Source organism: Falco peregrinus, chromosome 1 (assembly GCF_023634155.1).
Source record: "Falco peregrinus isolate bFalPer1 chromosome 1, bFalPer1.pri, whole genome shotgun sequence".
NCBI lineage: Eukaryota > Metazoa > Chordata > Aves > Falconiformes > Falconidae > Falco > Falco peregrinus.
In genome coordinates, this window is record NC_073721.1 from 76,573,051 (window position 1) to 76,590,384 (window position 17,334).

Below are 17,334 nucleotides of genomic sequence, written 5' to 3' on the forward strand. Positions count from 1 at the left end.
TAGCCACCTGCGGCCGGGCGCGCCCCCTCAAGCGCTGCCCGGGAGCACGGCTGGCTGGCGGGCACAGCCGGCCCGGGGCACCCCTGCCCCTCGCCGCGGGGCTGAGGCCGGTGCGAGCGGCCGGGAGCCGAGGGGCCCGAGGGCAGGGCAGGGCTGGGACACCGGGCGGGTAGCGGGGCGGGCGCGGAGCGGTGGGGAACGGGTGCCAGAGGCGGTGTGCCGCAGGTCAGGGACGAGGGCGCCGACGGCCTCGCCGCGGCTCCCCGCTGCAGGCGGAGAAGGCGACGGGGGAGCCGGCGGCGTCGCGCCCGGCTCGGGCCCCGCAGCACCGGCCCCGTACAAGCTCGCGGGGCGCCCCCAAGTGGCGCGGCCGGGCGCGGAGCCGCCCAACGGGAGCGCCCGGCGGGGCGGGGCAGGGCGGCGGCGGCGGCCTCGTCCCCGCCCCCGGCCCCTGTGGAAAGTTGTCCCGGGCCCGCCGCCGCCCGGCGCCCGCCTCCCGCTTCCTGCCCCGCCGCCGCTGATTGGCCCGCCGCGCGCCCAGGAATGCGAGCCACCCTTTAAAGGCGCGCGCGGCACCCAGCGCCCGCAGTGCCTCGGCAGCGCCGCTCACCGGGACCCGCCGCGCCGCCCGCCCTCACCGGCACGGCCGCGGGCTGCCTCGGGACGTTAGTCGCTGGTACGCAGAGGTGCGGGAGGCCGGCGCTGCCCGCCCGGACCGCTCTCCCCGGAGGTAAGTTCTGAAGCGGCCCCCGGAGGCGGGCAGGCTGCGCGGCGAGGAGAGGGCAGGTGCCCCCCGCCGCCCGTCCTCGGAGGCGCAGGGTGCGACGGCAGCGCGGTGACCTTCTTCCTTGTGCCTGTCCCCAGGCTGGCTCAGAGACAGACCTTTGCCATGGGGGCAACGACTGGCTTCCTCCTGCTCCTGCTGCTGCTCGGCGCCTCGGAGGCCAGGCGTGCCGCAGGTAAGGCCGGCTCGGGGCTGGTGCGCGGAGCCGTCGGGGACGGGGGGACGAGAGGGGGTCGCATTCTTGGTGTCTGTGTAAGCAGCTGAAGCTGTGCTCGGTGCTGAAGAGCTCCAGAGCTTTCAATGAACCAGAACTTTTTAACCTGTGCGTTAGCTGGCTGGGACAGGAAACTTTGGTGCAGAATTTGTGTAACCTTCAGGCAGAAGCGCAGAGCTGCCGCGACTGGAGCACGTAGCTCGTCTGTCTCCACGCTGAGTAGGGGCAAGGGGGGACGTGGGGTACGGACCAGCCGACGAAGACCACCGTCATGGTGTGATAGGGAAGCTGCTGCTGTGCTTGCTGTCACCCAGCTGGATGAAGAAAACTCACTTTGCTGTATTCTAGCGTGGGCATGTTGGTGTCTGGGCTTCTGCTGGCTGTTTCTGCTCAGCTATGGTCTAATGAGGTGCCGGAGCGGCCGCTACCTTTGTCAGTGGGTACCTGGCACTCCGGTGCTGACTGGCTCCTGTACGAGAATGTGCGTGTGCTGCTGCACAGCAGCTCCTGGTGGGGCTGCCGTACCACCAGAACTTCTGTCTGTGCTCTGGTGTGAGGTGTGTACCTCGTGTGATGTGCACCAAGAGCCAATATGTAATGGGAGGTACGCACCTACTCGGCATCTTGTCCCTTGCTCATGATGCCTATTCTGATCTCTCTGCAGAGTCCAGGAGTGATGATAATAGTGTCTTTGATCTCTTTGAACTCATCGGCTTCATTCGGAAGGGAGCTGGGCGTCGGGCACCCGGGGTGTACCTGGTGAAGGGACCAGAATCCTCCAGCCCTGCTTACCGCATTGAAGATGCCAGTCGCATTCCTGCTGTCCCTGACTCCAAGTTCCAAGACTTATTAGATGCCATCCATGCTGAGAAGGGCTTCATCCTCCTGGCTACTCTCCGGCAAGCCAAGAAAAGTAGAGGCACGCTGCTGTCTGTGGAACAGAAAGATGGCTCTGGTCATGTCTTCAGCCTAGTATCAAATGGCAAGGCAGGCACCCTGGACCTGAGCCTTTCTGGTGATGGCAAGCAGCAGTTAGTGTCAGTAGAGGATGCCTTGCTAGCTACAGGACACTGGAAGAATATCACCCTGTTTGTGCAGGAAGACCGAGCTCAGCTCTACGTGGGATGTGAGAAAATGGAGAATGCTGAACTGGATATCCCCATCCAGAACATCTTCACTAGGGACCTGGCCAGCAGTGCCAGGCTCCGCATTGCCAAAGGGGGAGTCAATGACAACTTTCAGGTAAGACTTCCACTTGTGTTTTTTGCGTAGTATTTTCAGTCATCTGCCTTGAAGGTGTGTTAGCTACTCAACCAGCCTAAATAACTGCAAAGCCACGGGTAACAAATAGGGATAAAGGGTTCTACCACTGACTAGTTTGTGTACACGTAATACGGGCCACTTCTAAATGTACTAAACATTAATAAAGGAGTTGGAAGGACGAAGCATTAGATTTGCAAGGATAGAACTTCCTGCAGCAATAAGAGGGTACTGAAGCTTCCAAGCAGGTAGCCGTAGCTTCATTGCTCAGCTATGTGATTAAGATAAATTCATGGGGCTTCTCCTTCTTGCCTGGGGAGTTGCCAGTCCCTGTTGTCAAGGCTGAGAATGTTAGGAAGCGGGGCTTGTTATCATTAAGAAGAAGAAAGCAACGTGTTTCACTTTGCCCATCTGTCTGTCATGAAATTACTCCTAATGATCTCGCATGACCTCAAGTGCCTACAAGCTCTCTTCAGGCAAGTTGTACTTCTTTCCCTTGCAGACACTGCAAGTAGCTGTAATTCTTCCTCTGTCCACAGGGACTGCTGCAGAATGTGCGGTTTGTGTTCGGAACAACTCTGGAAACTATCCTGAGAAACAAAGGCTGCTCCAGCTGTAAGTTTGCAATCTTCTGAATCCAATGGCCTCTGAAAAATAAGATTCCTCGTTACGTTAGAAAGACAAGTTGAAACAGAACTTGGAAGTATGCTGACATGCAAAGCCACGTTGCATAAGAAATAAGATTATATTTCTGCAGGCATCCTAATCTAATGAATCTGGTGGCAGCTGTTTTAGCAGGTGTTACCCTGGAATGATAAATGCACACGGTAAAAAATAAACTTGATCTATGTGTGTTTGTCTCTTAGCCACTAGTGCAATCATTACTTTGGACAACCCCATCAACGGTTCCAGCCCAGCTATCCGCACTAACTACATTGGCCACAAAACAAAGGACATCCAAGCAGTCTGTGGCTTTTCCTGTGATGAACTAACAAATATGTTTGTGGAACTGCAAGGGCTCCGGTCCATGGTAACAACGCTTCAAGACAGAGTTCGAAAAGTGGTGAGTTGGTTAAATTCATGGTACCTTTCATTAACTGGTACTTAGTGAATGAATTATAACCTGTCCTTTGAGAGCCTGAATAAAGGTAATAAAATCAAAATAATAAAATAATCAAAGTAATAACTTCATGACTTTTGTGAAACTGTGACATTGTGAAAAAGGGTGTTTTCTGTATTAACTTCTAGTATTTTTCTGCTTCTGTCACTTGCCTGCCCCTTCCAAGACTGAAGAAAATGAAATCATTGCCAAAGTGGTCCAGATCACTCCTGGAGTGTGCATTCATAATGGAATCTTGCACAAAAATAAAGAAGAGTGGACTATTGACAGCTGCACGGAATGTACCTGTCAGGTAAGATTCCTCATATTCATAAATCCTGTGTATATAAATTCATGAGTTGAAATTAACAGACACTTCTAAATCATGTTCTCTGTGTAGGATTCACTTTTTCTAACAGAACTAGGCATACTACAGTAGCCAGATAAACTGAGTAGTTATTTCATCCTACTAGATCTCTGATATAAATGCAACTTTCACAGTGTTACAACAGCCATATCTCAGAAAATTATACAAAACATCACTCTGATACAGCTGTTAACACACTTTTAGTTCCTTAATTTGGGGAATACCTGTATTCTTTACATAAGTTCTCGAGTAAACTAAACATTGGTATCTACAGAAAAAATTTATAGTGTTGTCAACTCTGCTCCCTGGAATACTTTAGATCCACCTTCTGTCCTCAGTGAACCTCCTGCTGGCTTAGTAGGAAAAGACATTCTAGTGCTCGGTAAAGGCTCTTAACGTATTTGTGGGGCTTTTCTTTAACAAATGCTTCTAGCTGGGTCCTATTAGTTGCTGCAGATTATATAGAACAGCAATCCCTTCCAGACTTTAGTTTAGCTGTTCAAATCTCAGGATCACCTAGCAAGACATTTGTGCTTTGTGTTCCACTTCTGTGGAATGTTGTAGAAGTACACCAAAACAGTAAGTTTCAAAGTTTCTTTAAATTTTTTTACTTGCTCCCTTTAAAACATACCTTCAGCAAAACCATCTTGAAGTACCAGTCTACCAAAGAGTGGGTTAATTAGCCTGCCACTGTTTAGAAACCAAAGGCTGAGTACTTGTACATGTGCAATGCAAGGCATCTCACAAAGTTCTGCATCTGGCTCTATAGGTCTCTACTTCTTCTGTCTTGTAGTCAGCAAATTATACTGTGACTTCCACAGTTACCTCTTTCCTACTAACCCTCTTACTCTGTTAGCTGTAATTGCCTTAATATAGTAATTTGCCTGGTGAGATTAAAATAGTAATCGTAAGAGCATTCTTCTGACTGAGCTGCTGTCTTCAAGAAGCAAAAAACTACAGGCTGCCCTTTAGCTCTCATTGAGATCGGAGGTGGGTGTTCTTACCCTGCCTGCTTGGCTTGAAGATCAAAGACCTCTAAGTATAAGTCACAGATTTCATTGCTCTTGAGCAGAGTCCACTAAACTCACTTTATCTTTACCATATAATCAGCTTAAATCCATATTAACTGAAAAGAAAGCTGGTTTTTCATTCTTGTTTCATTCCCTTGAAGTCTGACCTTATACTTTGAGTGATAGTCTGTTACTCTAGCCAGCATCTGGTAGCTACTCTGGATCAGCTTCTGTAAAACCAAAATACTTCTGCTCTTGACTGAAAATTAAGGGGTGAGAATGGGAATGAGATGAAGTTTGACTAAAAATACCTGGGACTACCCTTGGGATGTATATGGCTCTAAATACAGGCGTCTGCTTTAGATGTGCTGCGGAAAAGATCTCTTTATCACTTGACCAGACTCCAGACATGGTTTACATTCCATTTGCTTATTGTAGTTCTCACAATTCTCTATAGAACTCTGCCACTATATGCCGGAAAGTGTCCTGTCCTCTCATGCCTTGTTCCAATGCCACTGTGCCTGATGGAGAGTGCTGCCCCCGATGCTGGCGTAAGTACCTAATACCTTCACACTTCTATAGAAGTCGGCTTCATCTAGTGAGATGTGTGCTGCCCTAAAGTGTGCCACAACTGGATATAGCCTTGCACCGCTGGAGTAAGATTAGCCTGATGCTTCCCTGAGGTTAATCATCTAGGCGATGCACATGAGCATTGAAACATTTGAGTTCATGGCCTTTATCTCGTACAAAAAAGGAAGATGTGTCTGGCTTTTGAGGATAGTTGTCTTTGCGTGTGTGTGTATGGAAAGAGGTGTGGGAGGAAGGACTATGGAAGAACACATTCCTGGAGTCTTATTCAGAGCTGTATCCCCTCTGCAGCTAGCGATTATGCAGATGATGGATGGTCTCCTTGGTCTGAATGGACTTCATGTTCTGTGACCTGTGGAAATGGGATTCAGCAGAGAGGACGATCCTGTGACAGCCTCAATAACCGCTGTGAAGGGTCTTCTGTACAGACTCGGACTTGCCACCTTCAGGAATGCGATAAGAGATGTAAGTACTTAATCTAATCACACCAAGACAGGCTGCTTCTATTGGCTTAACGTTAACAGCAGAGATTGCAATGTAGCTCCGTCACTGGGACGGAGCATTGCCTTCTAGTTCTAAGGGCTTATATTAATTGGGTAAAGGGGAACAGATAGTTAATGCGGTAAATAGGCATGTTTGGGTACTGCTCCCAGGACAGATTTGAGGCCAGTTAAGGTATGCGGTGTCTTTAGTGACAAAACAACCATCTGTGATGGTGCTGAGGCCATCCAATATATATGGAGTCTTTGGTACAGTTCTAGTACTGGCTATGTCCTAGGTGCTGCACAGCTGAAGTGTGTTCTTCAGAAACTCATTAATAACAGACATCTCTCCCCTTTAGTTAAACAGGATGGTGGCTGGAGTCACTGGTCACCATGGTCATCATGTTCTGTCACTTGTGGCACGGGCATCATCACTAGAATTCGTCTCTGCAACTCTCCAGTACCACAGCTGAATGGCAAACCTTGTGAGGGTGAGGCAAGAGAAAACAAATCCTGCCAGAAAGATCCTTGCCCAAGTAAGTATGTCCAGGTGGTAACTACTGTTCAGTAGCTTAAACTGTGAACTTTGTGAGTAGTTGCTATATAATCTAGTTCTAGCAGTAACCTCTCTTTAAACTTAGAGGTGGGCTAGGTAAAACATCACAGGTTAGCTTCAGATGAAACTAAACTGTTTTCTATGGCTCTTCCATGGAGTCCATTAATTCTGTCACTTATGGCTGAACAATGCCTAAAGTGTTCTCACTATGAAAGTAATCGTCCTTTGTTGGGTAGAAACTAGCTGTACCACTGAACTTAAAACTACACATCTTCTAACTTCTGATTTCCTTTAGTTAATGGCAACTGGGGACCGTGGTCTCCATGGGATGCTTGCACAGTGACATGTGGAGGAGGACTTCAAAAACGTAGCCGTCTCTGCAATAATCCTGAGCCTCAGTATGGTGGCAAGACTTGTGTAGGTGAAGCTAGAGGGACTCAGGTCTGCAACAAACAGGACTGTCCAATTGGTGAGTATCCATTTTTTGCATGAACATCTAAAGGTTGTGGACAATCTTGAAGACACTAGTTAAATTTGACATAAGCCTGTGAAACACAAGTACTAGAATTTTAAACCAGCACATTGGCCAAATACAGTAGTGTAGTAGCATGGTGAGCATCCCTCGTCTTAACACTTTCTTGTTTGTTTCTCAGATGGGTGTCTGTCTAATCCCTGCTTTGCGGGCACAACATGTACCAGCTCCCCTGATGGTTCCTGGAAGTGTGGCGCTTGTCCTGCTGGCTACCATGGTGATGGTGTCCACTGCCAAGATATTGATGAGGTAAGAGAACTAGTTTTGCTCTTGAAAGCGAGTGAAAGGAAATGGGAAGGGAGAATAAAACGAGTTTTTTTTTATAATGCTAACTGTTGTTCTCCTATATCTCAAACTTGTATTTCAGTGTAAAGAGGTTCCTGATGCCTGCTTTGTCTTCAATGGAGTCCATAGGTGTGAGAATACTGAACCTGGGTACAACTGTCTGCCTTGTCCACCACGTTTCACTGGGACTCAGCCATTTGGTCGCAGTGTTGAGGATGCTATGGCTAATAAACAGGTATCATCAACTTGAGAACTGTTCTGGGTTATGGAATCTCACAAAGTTTCTAAACAACAGAAAGCACCTATGCATTTCAGGGAAGAAAGACTTGGGACAGTTACTAAAACACCATCTTCTCTGATTAAGAACAGGAGGAGTATTAAGCAGTTTCTATTGGAGTTCAAAAAGAGTTTTAAGAATTGTCGCCTTTCCCAGCCATGGAAGGTTCAAGTGTTATATGTTAATTTTAGGACAGGAACTTAATCAGTATTCACTTAGGATACAACAATATGTGCCTTAGATATTTCAGTGCTTGGTTCCATTTGAAAATGAATAAGGTTTGAACAAGAAAAATAATTGGTAATAAGACTGCTGCTGGAGTTGGAGAGTGGAAGTAATGTATAGGGCTTTTTTTTTCCTGAATGAAGGATCTCTGATCAAAACAAGCATGTATTCCCCATGTTTTACTTGAGTCTGTGGAAAAATGAGGGATAAAAAGATGTTTCTATAGGATTTAATTTCTGTGTGGTCTTCTAGGTCTGCAAACCACGTAATCCATGCACAGATGGAACACATGACTGCAACAAGAATGCCAAATGTAATTACCTTGGCCACTTCAGTGACCCCATGTATCGCTGTGAATGTAAACCAGGCTATGCTGGCAATGGCATAATCTGTGGAGAAGACACTGACTTGGATGGATGGCCAAATGAGAACCTTGTTTGTGTTGCTAATGCTACTTACCACTGTAAAAAAGTAAGCTTATCTTGTTTTCCTATCTACTGTTAAAACAGCCTATGTGAGAAATAAACAAAGTATCTTTAGGTTTGAGGTATAAAGTAAGTCTCTTCAGTTAGAGCTATTAAACTCTGCAAATAAAACCGGTAAAATACCCCTTTGTGTCAGGGTACTATTGTCGAGGTATTGCTAGGTAGCTCGTGCTCTTTCTTTAGATACCCCTACAATAGGGGTCGGGGCAGAAAGCCTCACAATTTATATATGCTCATTACAAATCTTCTCAGAAGACTCTAGTTTAGACTATACCCATATTAGCTTTCCCCTGACAGATGTAAATCTCCAGGGGAAGAAAAGAGGGTAAGTCTCGAAAGCAGCCTAGTCTTTGTTTTAAAAATGTCTTCAACTATGGCTTTCTAAGAATTATCCTCACAGCAATGACTAGCTAAAATTGATAGTTACAGTAAGATGACATTTACCTGATCAAGGCATTATGATTTTTGCCTTTAGTTTACTCCTAATTTTACCTGCTAAAATCCCTATTGTAATCATACCAGGAATAAACACATCTGTGTATTTTCTCCTTTCTAGGATAACTGTCCTAATCTGCCCAACTCTGGGCAGGAAGACTATGATAAGGATGGGATTGGTGATGCCTGTGACAACGATGATGACGATGATGGCATTCCTGATGATCGGGTAAGACCACACAAACAGCTTTCAAGAACGTAGCTCTCCCACTCCCCTTTCTAAGGCTAGGGTCTAGCCTCTGACCTTAATCTTGAGAGGGCCATAGGATAGCTGTTAGTGCCAGCAGTCTCCTAGAAACCATAAATATGCATAACTGTGTGCAGACAAACTTTCTGCAGCTGGCTGAGCTTTGGGAGTGAAGCTTCATCTTTATTCAGCCATTCCTGCACTTGTGCAAGCCACAGGGTGTCTTGAGATGGAAGCATTTCAACTTTAACTGTTTCCCTGCCTTTCATTTCTCCTTTCGTGTAGCAGCACAAGCATAGACAGAGTCCATTAAGCTGTAATTTGACTCTCTTTAAAGCCTGACTTCTTGATTTTGCAGGACAACTGTCCATTCATCTACAACCCACAACAGTATGATTATGACAGGGATGATGTTGGTGACCGCTGTGATAACTGCCCTTACAATCACAACCCTGATCAAACTGACACTGATAACAATGGAGAAGGAGATGCTTGTGCAGTGGATATTGATGGAGATGGTAGGTGACCTCTAATCACTCATTTTAAATGGTTTTCCAACCACAAATTGATCAAATGTACCCAATATACCATTGATTTCCTACCAGAATTTCATCCCTGAACACATAAAAGTTGTCCTCTGGTGGTCTCGGTACATAAACTACTTGAAGTAATAGTTTGAGCTAACGGAAATTTGCTTTGAATTCAACTGTGCCAAAATGTGTGTATTTCTAGCTCTACTCTCACAGGCAGTAGGGACAGAAGTGTGGCATAGCTACTAATGAGTCAAGTTTCAAAGCTTTCAAATGCTGCTCAAAATGCTTTCAAAAACGTATCAGGAAGTATGTGGTAGCTTTATACAGTCCTCTTGCAGCATTTAGATGCCTGACTTTTATTAATCAACTCTCTTTAATTTTGCAGGGGTCCTTAATGAAAGGGACAACTGCCAATATGTCTACAATGTAGACCAGAGGGATACAGACTTAGATGGCATTGGAGATCAGTGTGATAACTGTCCACTGGAACACAACCCTGACCAGGTGGGGGATTTGTTTTTTATAATACTAGTCTTCTATCTATATAAAACATAGTATGTTGTGTATTGTAGAAGATGTTTGAATAACAAGTTACAGCTTAAACTTGACTTGGAAGATCAATAAGAATGATTTGTGACAAACGGTGCCTTTATCAAATAACATGCCCTCAGAGTTCAAAGAGCTGATAGATATTTTATGAAAAGTAACTCTAGTGAAGATCTGTGAGACTACTGTGTGTACTTGTCTCCTAAACATTTTTTGGGTTGGTTGGTTGTCAAGATCCTCATAGTGAGGATATGAGATTCCTGGGACCATTGTCTGAAACCTAGGTAGGTACGAACCTACCCTCCTCAGAGCCTATAGTGCTGTGTTTGCTTAAATTAAAGAATGACTTTGTCTTTGTCCGTAAGTTCAAAACAGCTGCATTTCAAAAGATGACTCTTCTAGTAGTTAGCTGAAGGCAGTGCAGGTTGCTTTCCTCTAAGGAAAAGATACATTCTGACACTTTTTATGACTACCCTTTTAATAAAAGTTTAGGGGGGTCCATGCTCTCGCACAACTTGCTAGTTAAAAAACAACAACAAAAAGAAACCGCATTTGAAGGCAGAAGTAGATAAAGCCTGTGCCATCCTGTCAAGTACAAGGCTGTAAGTTTAATAATTCATGGTTATAACTGGAATGTTTGAAGGGTTAGAAAAGCTGTTGCAGATCAGTGGAACCTAGTGTATTATGGTCATGTAGCCTAAAATCAGTGTTACTTAAAGGATTTAAACAAATAATACAAGATTTCTTGGTCTTCATAATTTGCTTTGCTTCCCCACTTGAGTGGAAACTGCCTGAAGATCCTTTCAGGCAACGTTTCTCCTAACGCTTTGAAATCTTAGTATAGGACTCTAATGTTGGTTTTGAACACTTTGCTTCTAGAGCTTGATTGGAAGAGATACTAGATTTCAAATGGCAGAATTGGTAGCTATTGAAACTGTGTGGTATGCCTTCTGTCTGCACCAACACCAGGGTCATCCACCAGTGCGCTGACAAGACTACTAGACTAAACCTTGAGGCAGCCTCAGGGAAGTCGGGATTGTTTTAATTATTTCATAAGCTGACTAAGCAAATGACTGGCTAAAATATGTAATCAGCAAGGACAGCAGTTCATGCAGTCTTTGACCACTAAGGGAATAATTGTCTTGTGTGATCAGTCACAGGCATGAAGAGCATTGTAGGCTTTTTTGATGAAGAAAATTATATGGTGTGGAAGCTGTAAAAACCGAGACTTGGTAGTCTATATTTTAATGTTATAGTTTCTACTGGCTAGATATGCAGTAGTCCTTGCCTTATCTGGCCCTTGGAACCAGGGAGCTGCTAGAGGAGGTGGAAGGTAGAGTACCCTGTGTCTAGTATGGTAGACTAGTGACAGAAGAATCATGTGGCAGAAGGGAGGAGAAGCTACTGACCACACTGCTTTCGTGTATTCACACTAAAACCAGGGCAATGCTAAAGCAGCCCAAAAGCAATTGGCACAGGCAGCTTTAAGTAAGCATGTGTTAATCCTAATACCTCACTACATCCACCTCTGCTCTTGCTAAAGCAAGCAGAAAGCCCAATTAATTCTAGCAATTAAGAATGTCTTCAAAAGCCACTTAAAAAGCTAAAATAGGATTATTTTTTTTTCCACCTTCCTTAGGAAGACACTGATTCTGACCGCATAGGTGATCAGTGTGACAACAACCAGGACATAGATGAAGATGGCCATCAAAATAATCTTGATAACTGCCCCTATGTGCCCAATGCCAACCAAGCTGACCATGACAAGGATGGAAAAGGTGACGCCTGTGACCATGATGATGACAACGATGGTATCCCTGATGACAAAGATAACTGCAGATTGGTTGCCAACCCAGATCAAGCTGATTCTGATGGTAAGATGGCCAGTATCATAGTGACATTTTAAGAGCAACTTCTAATAGTTTGATACTGTCTTCCACACTGTTTAGGATTGGACAAAACTTTGAAGTAACAAAGATAGAATGTCTGTACTGTTGTTATAGTGCACCTCAAGAGTAGCAAGCAGTGGAAAACGACCGTGTATCCAACTTAGAAATAAGTTGCTATCAGGCTGGAGTGAAAGGGCATTTATACAGTAGCAGCTGTGGCTTCTGTAGTGGGTCTGCTAGCAGTACCTGAGCAGTTAGAGATCTGCAATTAAAATTTAAACTCAAAGTTGTAAGACTCAGAAGCAAACAACAATGATGATGTAATGGTGAAATTACGTGTGTCCTTCAGGTGATGGACGTGGAGATGCTTGCAAAGATGACTTTGACCAGGACAGCGTGCCAGACATTGATGATATCTGCCCTGAAAATGTGGACATTAGTGAGACTGATTTCCGAAGATTTCAGATGATTCCCTTGGATCCCAAAGGAACATCCCAAAACGATCCAAACTGGGTTGTTCGTCACCAGGGTAAAGAACTGGTTCAGACAGTCAACTGTGACCCTGGCCTTGCAGTCGGTAAGGTGAAAATCACACTGTTTGGGGGGTTTTCGGTTGGGGGCAGGGGGGCAAAGAGAACATGGGAAACCATTAAGAAGCTGTTTAAGAACTGTAAAAGAGCAGCGCCTAAAACTTTCTCCTCTAATGCCCCTGTAGGTTTTGATGAATTCAATGCTGTGGACTTCAGTGGCACCTTCTTCATCAATACAGAAAGGGATGACGACTATGCTGGCTTTGTATTTGGCTACCAATCTAGCAGTCGTTTCTATGTTGTCATGTGGAAGCAGATCACCCAATCTTACTGGGACTCCACACCAACCAAAGCTCAAGGTTACTCGGGTCTCTCCATCAAAGTTGTGAATTCCACCACCGGTCCAGGAGAACACCTTCGTAATGCTCTGTGGCACACAGGAAACACACCTGGCCAGGTAAGAGTGGTGCTTTGATAACCTGCTCTTCTGCGTTGTGAGGCAGGCTGTTCTTTCAGCAAGTTAGATGCTTACAAGGGGGTCTGTACATACTGATCAGAATGGTGTAGTCTTGACAAAGAACAATAACTTTGTAATTATTCGCAGTCATGCAAAATATTGTATAAAACTAACAGGACTGCATGCTTCAGACAGGCTTTCCAGCAGCAGCGAGTCAATTCTTTCTGGAATTGTGGAGTAGTGTCCTATTTACTTATTTAAAAGTAAATTTAAATGCAGTTGATTTCAAGACCCTATTACAGAGCCTAATGAGTTATTTAAGCCTTTACTAATCATGATGATGACCACCAAGACACTTCCATGTCAAAATAATGGCTATGTTGTCTCAGGCCTTCAGTTGATGGGGGGAAAAAAATATTCTTTCACAGGTGAGAACCTTGTGGCATGACCCTCGTCACATAGGCTGGAAAGACTTCACTGCATACAGATGGCGTCTTAGCCATAGACCAAAGACTGGTTACATCAGGTGAGCATCATCCTCTTATCTTCAGTAATTATAACAAGAAAACTAGGTGTCTGTAAAGATGAACCGAAGACAAAGCTTGCTGAAGATGGCTGACCTGTTGTTTCTTTGTAGGGTTGTAATGTATGAAGGGAAGAAAATCATGGCAGACTCGGGACCAATCTATGATAAAACCTATGCTGGCGGTCGGCTAGGATTATTTGTCTTCTCCCAAGAAATGGTGTTTTTCTCAGATCTTAAATATGAATGCAGAGGTAAGGAAAGTCTCGGTTTAAGATATGCTACCTAAGTTAGTTGGTTTAAGAAAGCTGTTCTCAAGAAAAATAGTACAGATCAAGAAACATGAGCTAAGAGGGAAAGTGAGTCATGAAAGACCATGGGTAAATCTCAAGTTCTGAAGGCAGAAACAGGACATCTTGATACAATCTTCACAGTTAAAATCTTAAATATATGAAATCTAAGCATATTTCTATCCTGTTACTTCAAAGTATCGGAAATACCTGTTAAGGTCCAGATATGAAATGATCTTGATTCTCCTCTAAAATGCCGACTAGAATAAATCAATAGAGCTGACTGTCCAGTGTGAAAATATAAAAAACTGACTTCAGCAAGCAAGAGGGTAGTGTCTGACATGCAAAAAAACCTGATTTGCTCAAAAGCAAAGTCATAAATATCTCTAGGGATTACTGTCTTTAAGATAATCGTGCATAACACACAAATACTTCAATATCTTATTTTTTTTCTTTTCACAGATCCATAATCACAAGATTATTGGATCCAGAGACTATTTAAAAATGCTGGTATTGCACCTTCTGAAACGTTTAGCCTTACAAATCCTGGGACCATTGTATTATTCCTTCCTTTCTTCTTTCTGCATAAAAGTGGACTCGAAACACATGACCTGCCTCAAGAGAATGCTTTTGAGAGAATGAAAGTGAGAACGTGCTTGGTATCTGACCTCTGCTGAAGTGGAAGGAAACAAATGTGTCTTGCAAATGAGAATTGTCTTCACTGAACAAGCACACTTCTTTCAGTAGGAAAGACACTTGTTTGCTGTTTATCACAGTGCAGTGTCACTGCCTCTCTAACTGGAGGTCCCATGGAGTAGCATTTTGTAAAAAGAACATCTTTGGATGTGCTGTGGACTACTTAAACTGAAGACCTTTCATTGTGTGGGGAAAAGGGGTTTTGGGTGGGAGGGTGAACTCTTTAAGTCTTTATGGGGAGAGGAATTTATTAATGAGGGCTGTGCTACCTTGGTTTACATCAGTTGGAGAAATTATTGTTTTATATGACTTATCTTTCACGTGAAAACGCAGCCTTTTATTCTATTTGTGGTGAGCTAGATCAGTTGCTCTATTACACAGGACAAAACAGATATCCTAAAACTGACTTCCGTGGTGGGAGGGAGAAAGAGGATAAAAACTGGCACACTGGATCACATCAGCTTTGCGAAAACCATGAGTTACAATTAGATACTGTTTTTTCCTGATTAGATGCAGATCTTTCTTACCTTTTAAATGTTTTCTTTCAGACATGATGCCAGAAAGCACTGCCATCTCAGCTAGCACTATGCTGTCCTTCAGGAAACCAGCATGTGCATCACTTTTTATGGTTAAAAAGGCACAAAAATAATAGTAATGAAAAACATTCCTTTTCTACATGCCACAGATGCTTTAAACCCCTTCCTTCTTTGGAGGGGATGGAAAGGGGCCTGTAGATAAAATACTGAAATTGTAAAATATTTATTTTTTGCCTATCCTTGATGTTATAATGACTGAGGGATTATTGATTAAAACAATAAGAAATGCGTCAAGACTATCCACCTAATCATTGTTACAAGTCTTAATGACTGTAAGATTGTAAATATAGATTATTTATTAAGTCTGTTCTATATAGAAACTAGAGGGGGTTTAGTTGAGAAAAAAATCTTGTCTGGAGCAGATAGTGGTGATGTGTTTGTTACAAAGAGCAATTTTCCCATAAAGGCTTTGAGGTGCAGGGAGAAGCGGCGGGGTGGGGAATGGGATGTTTGTTTTTCTCAGTCTGAGCTCGGTGTTGGCTTTTCCTTTCTTTGTGCAAGGCAGTTGGTAGCCTGGCAGGCAGCTGTCCTGCAGTGCTAAAATTGCATCCCTTTAGACCATAGAAGTTCCCATCTCATCCATAGTGCTAGAGATGAGGGAATGCCATTTACCATCTTGGCGGTTATTTAGTGCTGTGAAATGTCTGCAGTGCTTGACCGCTGGTCAGTGGGCCTGACACAAAACCAGGAGATTGCAGAGAGGCACAATGACCACAATCTGTAACCATTCAAACCAGCTATTTGTGCCACTGCACACTAATTATTGTTAACTAGTGATGCGCAGCTACAGAAGAAGGAATTCTTCATGGACTAGAGAGAATTTCAGGAGCTCCTTGCAAAAAGAGGGAGAGGGCTTGCTGTACAAGAAAAGACTGTTTTCCCCAACAGAAGGGGCAGCATCCTTATACCTATAATATTTCCTTGTCCTTTCAAAAAAGGAAAAGAAATGAACACAGTGAAAGTTTTACGTACAAATATTACCTCATTGTTGTGTGACTGAGAAAAACCTTTGGATTAAGCAGAGTTCAAATGTCTAACACTTTAAAGCTACTGTAGTACTAAAAAGTTAATGCTGTACATAGTCAAAACTTCTTTGCAGATGTATTCCCAGTAAGGAAATGGCATTGGAAAAAAGAAAAAATGTCAAATACAATTTCTAATGTTGTGTTATATGTTTTCTTGTCATCTTGTATACCATTGCTTGTATTTTTATAAATTATTTTTCTCATTGCCATTGTAATAGTTAATCACATAATGGTGTAGATATGCTATTTAAATAATTTATCATGAAATGCTACCTGTAGAGTTAGTATTTCTATTTTTATAAAATGTTTGCACACTGAACTGAAGATTTTTTTTTGCTTCCCTCCTCCTGATGTTTTTGCTAGCATCATTTTCTAAGAACATGCTTTTTTGTAAACATTTTTAACCATTTTTCCATTTTAAAGTTGTGTAAGTTGTACAATAAAGCTCCTTTTACATACAAAGAACAATAAACCAACAAGAACACTTATATTTACACATTTGTGCTCTAGTTTTATTCATGTGGTGTAACACTTTGGTATTGCTGATATAATCTTCATTTCAAATTTGCTTTGAAGCAAAACACGTCTGTACTCTTTACATTAAAACTAAGCTAAGGAGCTGTACCTCAGCTTTCACCCTGGCTGCTAACAGGCTGCAGCTGGATGGCATGGACAGCTGGTAAATTCAATACTGGAGGCCCAGCCATGCTGCCCTTAATACAGCCACGGGCAAAATACTCTTGAGGGATTTCAGTTATTCCCCAGCCAGGCTCAGCCCCTATTTCTTTCTTTCACCTGAGTGGAGGCAGGGTGATGGCTGTCTGCAGGGGTACATGAGTATCTGTTCGCATCTCCTCTAGGCTGAGGCTGCTCCTGTGCTCAAAAAGCTGATGATGTGGCACTATACCAACTGCTGAAACATGCTGCTAAAAATAAAAGCAGTTAAGACTAGTTATTCAGTCTCTACTTACAGAAGCAGTTTGTCCCATGAGCCCTTTAGCAAAGCTAGGTGCAGTACTAGGAGTGCTAGATGTCCATAAGTAGCACATTTAGGGGAATCTGCAGATATTCAAAATTAATTTTTACATCTCCTTTACCTAAGGATGAAAAAGTCTTGTTATATGAAGGGGGGGGGGGGGTCTATTTTTTCTGTCCCTGAACTTTTAAGGCCAGTCCTGTCCCTTTTATTTTATTCCACTGAGAACAAGGAGAAAAAAAGAAAAAGAACTCCTGACCTGTCATTTCCAAAACATGAGCAGCTGCTGAATTTCTGCCCTTGTCTGCTTCACTTCTCTGCAGACAGACATTCTCCTGTGGGAATGCACCGCCGGCATGACCCTGTGAGCTCTCCCGGGTCCCGCCTTGCTGCTGCGGCCTCGGACTCTCCGCCTGCCTCCCAGGGG

At 43.9% G+C, this 17,334-nt stretch overlaps 1 protein-coding gene across 1 annotated transcript; it reads left to right on the plus strand.

Moving 5' to 3' along the window:
• The first annotated feature begins 545 nt into the window (after positions 1-545).
• On the plus strand, positions 546-16,425 carry THBS1 (thrombospondin 1). The gene is made up of 22 exons (XM_055817063.1): positions 546-730; positions 865-959; positions 1,663-2,240; positions 2,798-2,873; positions 3,125-3,321; positions 3,545-3,670; positions 5,192-5,285; positions 5,614-5,787; positions 6,164-6,340; positions 6,656-6,829; positions 7,014-7,141; positions 7,260-7,412; positions 7,932-8,150; positions 8,721-8,828; positions 9,205-9,364; positions 9,765-9,883; positions 11,565-11,799; positions 12,164-12,391; positions 12,530-12,801; positions 13,230-13,327; positions 13,439-13,578; positions 14,077-16,425. The coding sequence occupies exons 2-22, from the start codon at positions 890-892 to the stop codon at positions 14,082-14,084; spliced, it is 3,534 nt and encodes a 1,177-aa protein (XP_055673038.1). The 5' UTR covers positions 546-730; positions 865-889; the 3' UTR covers positions 14,085-16,425.
• Positions 16,426-17,334: the final 909 nt, after the last annotated feature.